The sequence below is a fragment of the Oncorhynchus kisutch genome, linkage group LG5, assembly GCF_002021735.2.
Source record: "Oncorhynchus kisutch isolate 150728-3 linkage group LG5, Okis_V2, whole genome shotgun sequence".
Lineage (NCBI taxonomy): Eukaryota > Metazoa > Chordata > Actinopteri > Salmoniformes > Salmonidae > Oncorhynchus > Oncorhynchus kisutch.
The window spans coordinates 66,717,844-66,727,989 of NC_034178.2; the positions used below are offsets into that span (position 1 = coordinate 66,717,844).

General features: G+C 42.1%; 1 protein-coding gene across 3 annotated transcripts in view; it reads left to right on the forward strand.

Annotated features, from left to right (window-relative positions):
• The window catches only part of pltp (phospholipid transfer protein), a 30,700-nt gene that overhangs the window by 18,981 nt on the left and 1,573 nt on the right, over positions 1-10,146 (forward strand). For all 3 annotated transcript variants that reach the window (XM_020483976.2, XM_031825694.1, XM_031825693.1), the window contains exons 6-15: positions 83-146; positions 467-530; positions 683-774; positions 1,101-1,277; positions 1,663-1,722; positions 2,390-2,554; positions 2,720-2,787; positions 3,135-3,177; positions 9,644-9,707; positions 9,848-9,924. In XM_020483976.2, the coding sequence (XP_020339565.2) occupies positions 83-146; positions 467-530; positions 683-774; positions 1,101-1,277; positions 1,663-1,722; positions 2,390-2,554; positions 2,720-2,787; positions 3,135-3,177; positions 9,644-9,707; positions 9,848-9,924 (874 nt within the window). The remainder of the gene's footprint in view (positions 1-82; positions 147-466; positions 531-682; positions 775-1,100; positions 1,278-1,662; positions 1,723-2,389; positions 2,555-2,719; positions 2,788-3,134; positions 3,178-9,643; positions 9,708-9,847; positions 9,925-10,146) is intronic.

Here is a 10,146-nt window from a genome sequence, read left to right on the forward strand (position 1 = left end):
TGACATGAGTGGGTGTAATCAGATTCAAGTACTTAGATATACGTCTCTGGGTGTAATTAAACTCTGCTTTAATCCTTTGCAGGAGGGTGTATGACTTCTTGGCGACGTTCTTGACCACAGGAATGCGCTTCCTTCTTAACCAACAGGTGCTGACAGATCAGTTGATTTAATTCTAGAACGCTGGTTACTACAACATGGCAACACCTACGACTAAATACTCATTGGCTGAGCTGGCAAATCAGCTGTTTACTGATCATGAATATGTATGATGACTGTCACACCCACACCGTTTGGTTCAGAGTGAATATGGCAAATAGGGGTAGAGATAAAGGCTGCTTTTTAACACACTGAATTATAATTTTTGAAAGAAAATGTATTTACCTCATCTTGTAATGAATTATAGGTAATGTTTCATTGAAATGTGGACCACTGGACTGTTACTTTAACACGTCTGCTGTTTTCATAGATCTGCCCTGCCATGAACCACGCTGGTTTGGTTCTAATCAACTCTTTGTTGGAGACAATTCCAGGTAATATAGTGCAGTGGTTCATTGGCAAATACCTTGAGAGATTGGTTATAAACATCTCTGACCATAAGTTACTTCTCTGACCATAAGTGTTGAAAATAACTTTTGCACGCCGAAAGATAATTGTGTGTTTGTTTTGATTTGAACCTATCCAGTGCGAACTGAGGTGGATAAGTACGTGGGGATCGACTACTCTCTCCTTAGTGACCCAGTGGTGACTTCAAGGAGTCTTGACATGGATTTCAGGGTGAGTGAGATAGTCTAGCTACCTATGCATTAGTCTCATGCATTGTGGCCATATCATGTCTATATTATGTAGGTATGTTTTGGGTATTATTAAACACGTTATTGGAAGGGTAACACACTCAAATTCACACATTATGCATTCATAAGCAGCGCATACAAGTTGATATTTTTGTTATGTCACAGTAATGTCACATGCAGTTGTTGACATAATTGAACTGCTCAGTAATGTGTGATGAAACCTTTATGTAGGTGCCCCCTCAAATAAAGTGGAAACCTATTTTTGCATCTCTCACTCTCTTCTCTCATCTCTCTTTCTGGGCCACACAGGGCATGTTCTTTGAGCTCGGGAACGAGAACAACACCTTGGTCAACTATGCCGTCAACCCAATCGTGAGAGAGTACGATCGAATGGTGTACCTGGGTCTGTCTGAGTACTTCTTTGACAGTGGGTTGTACTCCTATTATAAAGCCGGGATATTCCAAATGAATATCGCCAACGAGCGTGTAAGTATGAGACCGGACGGTCTGCTGTTATGTGTTGCAACCCTATTCTCTCCCCTGCACTTTAGCCTACATATGACATTACTTCAGTTATTCTTAGCTCCAAGGTGTAAATGATTCTATATTGGCCTGACAACTGGTGTATGCATCAGAGGTCCAGTCAGACATGTTGACACAGATTTTAATAAGCAGTTGAGTCATGATTGGTACTGCACACTTTCACATAATAAGGTGATCTGCCGCAAACCCAATCATTAAGCAAATCTATATAGTAAAAAATGGAATTTGGAGTATTTATTTGACCAGTATTGTTCTGGTAGTAATATGACATGAATATAGTCATTTCAAATACATGCAATTATATGGCTGTTGAATACTATGTTCTCAGATGCCAAAGGATCTGGAGATGCTCCTCAGGACAACCTATTTTGGCACCATTATGATGATGGTGAGTATGTATGTCACGAATGTGACCTGATGCCTCCACAAATAGGGTCAAGACATTAAATTCTACTTTTGCATTCCACTCACTCACTCACTCCTGACTTTGTTTTTGCACGTGAAACCAAAGTCAGTGTGCTTCTCACAGTATACCCTCCTCCATTGGGAGCGTGGGGGGGGGGGGGGGGCAACAATATCTGAGCAAGGCCCCCCCACTACCACCCCCAAATAATAATAATAATAATAAAAACAATTATTATAGTTTTTCGCTAGGAAACAGCTAACTTCCTGCAATTCTACTCATTTTTCCATGGGGCAAAGGGAACAATTTGCAGTTTTACAGCTAATCTAATGCTATTCTACACATTTTGCAATGTGGCTGAGATAATGTAGAATTATTTTTGATAATTTCCTGCTATTTTAAACATTTTTGCCTTGGCTTATGACATGTACATATGCTATCTGCGGAGGTTTATGGGGGTGTGTGGTACGCCAGTGCGTCCTGCTTGACAACGTACCAGCCGGTTGATCTATACAAAAGGTACAAATTGGATAGCTCGGCGAAAATTTCAAGTTAGCTGTGGAGTGAGTTTACAGCACATTCTTAATTCTGTTACACACGCGTGTGTGCATGCTTGTGGTCGTTTGTTTGTGCGCGTGTGTGTTTATCTCAGAACCCAGCCCTGGTGGAGTACCCTATCTCCCTGCGACTGGAGTTGAACTCTGCCCCCAAAACTACCATCAAGACCTCCGGGGCTACTGTGGCCGTCACCGCCATCGCCACGGTGATGGTGCTGCCGCCTGGCACGGCGCCTGTGCAGCTCAGTAGCATGACCATGGTGAGGTCTTGTCTTCTCATGTTATTCATTTGTCAGTTACTGATAATAAAAAAAGGATCCAAAGGAAGTCCATTTAGAATGGTTGACATTGATTTCCTCAAGAAAAGCAGAGAGGAAGGGTGAAGACCAGCGGGCTGATTAAGCTTCTCTTTCTGTTCCTTGCAGGAGGCCAAATTCAATGCCAAGGTGTCCATGAAAGGCAAGAGACTGGCTGTCCTTGCAGACTTGAGGAGGTAGGCATGCATGCATGCATTCACACGCATGCACACACACACGCACACACACGCACACACACACACACACACACACACACACACACACACACACACACACACACACACACACACACACACACACACACACACACACACACACACACACACACACACACACACACACACACACACACACACACACACACACACACACACACACACACACACACACACACACACACACACACACACACACACACACACACACACACACACACACACACACACACACACACACACACACACAAGGCATATCACTGTAGCATCACAGGCAAATTCAGAAAGTATTCTGTTTTTATCGACAGGTTTAAAATCTTCTCCAACCAGTCTGCTTTGGAGTCACTGGCGGTAAGATTCTGTGCGCTGTCCTCCTGTCTCTCTCTCTCTCTCTTACAATTCTGACCATATACAGTGGGGCAAAAAAGTATTTAGTCAGCCACCAATTGTGCAAGTTCTTCCACTTAAAAAGATGAGAGGCCTGTAATTTTCATCATAGGTACACTTCAACTACGACAGACAAAATGAGGGAAAAAAATCCAGAAAATTACATTGTAGGATTTTTTATGAATTTATTTGCAAATTATGGTGGAAAATAAGTATTTGGTCACCTACAAACAAGCAAGATTTCTGGCTCCCATAGACCTGTAACTTCTTCTTTAAGAGGCTCCTCTGTCCTCCACTCGTTACCTGTATTAATGGCACCTGTTTGAACTTGTTATCAGTATAAAATACACCTGTCTACAACCTCAAACAGTCACACTCCAAACTCCACTATGGCCAAGACCAAAGAGCTGTCAAAGGACACCAGAAACAAAATTGTAGACCTGCACCAGGCTAGGAAAACTGAATCTGCAATAGGTAAGCAGCTTGGTTTGTAGAAATCAACTGTGGGAGCAATTATTAGGAAATGGAAGACATACAAGACCACTGATAATCTCCCTCGATCTGGGGCTCCACACAAGATCTCACCCTGTGGGGTCAAAATGATCACAAGATGATCACAAGCAAAAATCCCAGAACCATACAGGGGGACCTAGTGAATGACCTGCAGAGAGCTGGGACCAAAGTAACAAAGCCTACCATCAGTAACACACTACGCTGCCAGGGACTCAAATCCTGCAGTGCCAGACGTGTCCCCCTGCTTAAGCCAGTACATGTCCAGGCCCGTCAGAAGTTTGCTAGAGAGCATTTGGATGATCCAGAAGAAGATTGGGCGAATGTCATATGGTCAGATGAAACCAAAATATAACTTTTTGGTAAAAACTCAACTCATCGTGTTTGGAGGACAAAGAATGCTGAGTTCCATCCAAAGAACACCATACCTACTGTGAAGCATGGGGGTGGAAACATCATGCTTTGGGGCTGTTTTTCTGCAAAGGGACCAGGACAACTGATCCGTGTAAAGGAAAGAATGAATGGGGCCATGTATCGTGAGATTTTGAGTGAAAACCTCCTTCCATCAGCAAGGGCATTGAAGATGAAACGTGGCTGGGTCTTTCAGCATGACAATGATCCCAAAGACACCGCCCGGGCAACGAAGGAGTGGCTTCGTAAGAAGCATTTCAAGGTCCTGGAGTGGCCTAGCCAGTCTCCAGATCTCAACCCCATAGAAAAACTTTGGAGGGAGTTGAAAGTCCGTGTTGCCCAGCAACAGCCCCAAAACATCACTGCTCTAGAGGAGATCTGCATGGAGCAATGGGCCAAAATACCAGCAACAGTGTGTGAAAACCTTGTGAAGACTTACAGAAAACATTTGACCTCTGTCATTGCCAACAAAGGGTATATAACAAAGTATTAAGATAAACTTTTGTTATTGACCAAATACTTATTTTCCACCATAATTTGCAAATAAATTCATTCAAAATCCTACATTGTGATTTTCTGTGTTTTTTTCCCTCATTTTGTCTGTCATAGTTGAAGTGTACCTATGATGAAAATGACAGGCCTCGCTCGTCTTTTTAAGTGGGAGAACTTGCACAATTGGTGGCTGACTAAATACTTTTTTGGCCCACTGTATACTGTATAAAGCCTTCAGAAAGTATTCACACCCCTTGTCTTTTTCCCCATTTTGTTGTTACAGCCTGAATTTAAAATTGATACAATTTAGATTTATTGGCACTAGCCTACACATGATGTCAAAGTGGAATTATGTTTCTATATTTTTACAAATTAATTAAAAATTAAAAGCTGAAATGTCTTCTGTCAATAAGTATTCAACCCCTTTATTATGGCAAGCCTATATAAGTTCAGGAGTAAACATTTGCTTAACAAATCACATAATAACTCGCATTGACTCACTCTGTGTTCAGTAATAGTGTTTAACATGTTTTATGAATGACTACCTAATCTCTGTACCCCACACATCTGTATTTGTATGGTCCCTCAGTCGAGTATTGAATTTCAAACACAGAGTCCACCACAAATACCAGGGAGGTTTTCCAATGCCTCGCAAAGAAGGGCACCTACTGGTAGATTGGTCAAAATTAAAAAGCAGACATCGAATATCCCTTTGAGCATGGTGAAGTTATTAATTACACTTTGGATTGTGTATCAATACACCCAGTCACTACAAAGATACAGGCATCCTTCCTAAATCAGTTTCTGGAGAGGAAGGAAACTATTTCACTATTAGGCCAATGGTGACTTTAAAACAGTTACAGAATTTTATAATTAAAAAAAAACATTTTATTTCACCTTTATTTAACCAGGTAGGCCAGTTGAGAACAAGTTCTCATTTACAACTGCGACCTGGCCAAGATAAATCAAAGCAGTGCGACACAAACAACAACACAAAGTTAAACATAGAATAAACAAACGTACAGTCAATAACACAATAGAAAAGTATATATACAGTGTGTGCAAATGAGGTTGGTTAAGGGGGGTAAGGCAATAAATAGGCCATAGTGGCAAAATAATGACAATTTAGCAGTTAAACACTGGATGAACAGATGTGCAGAAGATGAGAGTGCAAGTAGAGATACTGGGGTGCAAAGGCGCAAAAATATAAATACCAATATGGGGATGAGGAAGTTGGATGGGATATTTACAGATGCAATGATCTGTGAGTTGCTCTGACAGCTGATGCTTAAAGTTAGTGAGGGAGATATGAGTCTCCAGCTACAATGATTTTTGCAATTTGTTCCAGTCATTGGCAGCAGAGAACTGGAAGGAAAGGCGGCCAAAGAAGGAAAAGGCTTTGGGGGTGACCAGTGAAATATACCTGCTGTAGTGCGTGCTACAGGTGGGTGCTGCTATGGTGACCAGTGAGCTGAGATAAGGCGGGGCTTTACCTAGCAAAGACTTGTAGATGACCTGGAGCCAGTGGGTTTGGCGACGAATATGAAGCGAGGGCTAGCCAACGAGAGCATACAGGTCGCAGTGGTGGGTAGTATATGGAGCTTTGGTGACAAAACAGAGGGCACTGTGATAGACTGCATCCAATTTTCTGAGTAGAGTGTTGGAGGCTATTTTGTAAATGACATCACCGAAGTCAAGGATCGGTGGGATAGTCAGTTTTACGAGGGTATGTTTGGAAGCATGAGTGAAGGATGCTTGTTGCGAAATAGGAAGCTGATTCTAGATTTCATTTTGGATTGGAGATGCTTAATGCGAGTCTGGAAGGAGAATTTACAGTCTAACTAGACACCTAGGTATTTGTAGTTGTCCACATATTCTAAGTCAGAACCGTCCAGAGTAGTGATGCTGGACGGGCGGGCAGGTGCGGGCAGCGATCGGTTGAAGAGCATGCATTTAGTTTTATTTGCATTTAAGAACAGTTGGAGGCCACAGAAGGAGAGTTGTATGGCATTGAAGCGCATCTGGAGGTTAGTTAACACAGTGTCCAAAGGTAATACTACAAAAACTTTGGCAAAGTAATTAACTTGTATTTTTACCCCAATTTCGTGGTATCCAATTGGTAGTTACAGTCTTGTCTCATAGCTGCAACTCCCACACGGACTCGGGAGAGATGAAAGGTCGAGAGCCATGCGTCCTCCGAAACACAACCCAACCATGCTGCAACTGCTTCTTGACACAATGTCCGCTTAACCCGGAAGGCAGCCGCACCAATGTGTCAGAGGAAATACTGTCCACCTGGTGACCGTGTCAGCGTGCATTGCGCCCGGCCCACCACAGGAGCCGCTAGTGCGCAATGGGACAAGGACCTCCCTGCCGGCCAAACCCAACACAAACCCTCCCCTAACCTGGACGACACTGGGCCAATTGTGCGCAGCCCCATGGGTCTCCCTGTCGCAGCCCTGGACTCGAACCCAGAATCTCTAGTGGCCACACGCCACTCGGGAGGCCCAGCAATTCACTTTTTGTCCTGAATACAAAGTGTTATGTTTGAGTACCACTCTCCATATTTTCAAACATAGTGGTGGCTGCATCATGTTATGGGTATGCTTGTAATTGTTAACATTACATTTACGTCATTTAGCAGACGCTCTTGTCCAGAACGACATACAGGAGCAATTAGGGGTAAGTGCCTTGCTCAAGGGCACAACAGCAGATTGTTCACCATGTCGGCTCTGGGATTCAAACCAGCAACCTTTATGTTACTGGCCCAACGCTCTTAACCACTAGGCTATCTGCCTAGTGGTAACGAGGAAGTTTTTCAGGATAAAAAATTAACTGAATTGAGCTAACCACAGACAAAATCCTAGAGGAAAACCTGGTTCAGTCTGCTTTCCACCAGACACTGGGATATTAATTCAGCATTCAGCAGGACAATAACCTAAAACACAAGGCCAACTCTACACTGGAGTTGCTTACCAAGAAGACAGTGAATGTTCCTGAGTGGCTGAGTTGCAGTTTTGACTTAAATCTACTTGAAAATCTATGGCAAGACCTGAAAATGGTTGTCTAACAATGATCAACAAACAATTTGACATAGCTTGAAGAATCTTGAAAGGAATAATGTGCAAATGTTGCACAACCCAGGTGTGGAAAGCTCTTAGATACTTACCCAGAAAGACTCACAGCTGTAATCACTAACAAAAGGTGCTTCTAGAAAGTATTGACTCAGGGGTGTGAATACTTACGTAAATTATATATTTATTTCTTTTTCAGGGGATTTATTAAGAAATTAATTCAGAGAACAAGGCTTGATAATGCTAAGTTTATTTTGTTACGGTCTAGAATCAAAATGTATATATTTTGACGGCATTTTCATGTCATTTGGATTTACTTGGGGATGCCTTTGGAGCTCTCCTATGGCAGGGGTGTCAAACTCCTTTTTGTCCAAGGGGCTGCATCCGGTCTTTCTTCGAGGTCCGGAGGGCCGGAAATTGGTTATATTTACTCGGTGTCCACATTTAAAAAAAAAAATAGTCCTCTATTTATCATTTGTGACATTTTCGATGCTCCTTGACTGTCAAGCTTTCATTTAGGTGATTATTGGTGAGCTGGACACAGTCAAAAAACTGTATGAATGTCAGTACATCATCATTTCTACACAGTTTCAATTTGGTTTCAGTCATTTTAAAGTATATTGAAGTATATTTAAAGTTATTTTCCCCCTGCTACACAAAATATTATTGTTGCTCAAACCACCCGCCGGCCAGATTGGAACCCCTTGTGGGCCGCATCCGGCCTGCAGACCGTATGTTTGACACCCTGTTCAATCATGGACTTTCATGGACTTTTTCAGGGGCAGAGTCCTAATTTCATGGGTGATCCCTTCTTGATTTAGTGATGATCACAACTGGTATATAAAACTCATACAATTCAAGGCTGAATGTAAAATAACTGGCATTCTCATCGGGCTTCATCCACATTGACATATTTCAGAATGTATTCCTTACATTCCACACAATTGTCAACATTTTGAATGTTTTCATCCACCTTCTTTCACTGAGGTAGTTTCTGGTAGAAGTAGTTTGAAGGTACAGTATCGTGGTGTGATGGACCTGCATGGAGATCAACATAGTAACCTACTGTAGCTGTACAAGGAAGTTATCATTTGATGAAATACCTTTTAAATCTTTTTAATTTCACCTTTGAAAAACAAACAATTCCACTTACCTCAATGTTTTGTGATGCAGACATGAATTGGCCAGATGGATTTTAATCTAAATTGTTACAACAATGTACACATTTGACAAGCAACCTGAGACAACCATGTCCAGTATCCCCTACCCTGTTACAAAGCTTACAGGTAAATAATACAGGTGGATCTTCCTCTCTCTCTCTCTCTCAATATAATGAATATCCACTATCGAGTAATTTTCAAATATTACACTGAGTATACAAAACATTATGAACACCTGCTCTTTCCATTACTCCTAGACTGACCAGGTGAAAACTATGATCCCTTATTGTCACTTGTTAAATCCACTTTAAATCAGTGTATATAAATGCGAGGAGACAGGTTAAAGTAAGGATTTTCAAACCTTGGTACAATTGAGACATGGATTGTGTATGTGTGCCATTCAGAGAGTGAATGGGTAAGACAAAATATTTCAGTCCCTTTGAACGAGATATGGTAGTTGGTGCATGGTGCACCGGTTTGTGTCAAGAACTGCAACGCTGCTGGGGTTTTCATGCTCAACAGTTTCCTGTGTGTATCAAGAATGGTCCACCACCCAAGGACATCCAGCCAAATGGACAAAACTGTGGAAAGCAATGGCGTCAACATGGGTCAGTATCCCTGTGGAACGCCTTCGACACCTTGTAGAGTCCATTCCCCACGAATTGAGGCTGTTATGAGGGCAAAGGGGGGGGGGGGGGGGGTGGTGGAACTCAATATTAGGAAGGTGTTCTTAATGATTGGTATACTCAGTGTACATCAAAACCCTTTTGTCTGTCTCTTTAGCTTATTCCCCTACAAGGCCCTCTGAAGACTATGCTGCAGATCTCAATAGTACCCATCATCAACAGTAAGTATCCTTTTATAGCAGATCAGTGTAACCCCACAGTACATCAAGATACATAAAACATTCAGGGAACAGAACCCCATGAAATTCTTTAAGACTGGTGACTTTAAACATTTAAACTTTTATCCGTAATTCAATTTCAGACTGGACCAAGAGAGGTGTCTCGATCCCTCTTGCAGATGGTTTGGACTTCGTAGAGGAAGTGGTGGAGTATCATAACGTAAGTTTCAAGGCTTCTGTTATGCAAGAACACATTCAATATACTTCTATCAAATTGTTGCTGGTGCAATATTTTCTGAAAGTGGAAATGGTCACAATTTGACAACCGTAGCCACCTACAACATCAACTTGACATCTCAGCCAATCCCAATGTCATGGAGCTACATTGTGTTGCACACTTCAGCTCTCATTATTTCACATCTGGAATGTTCCACACAATGTT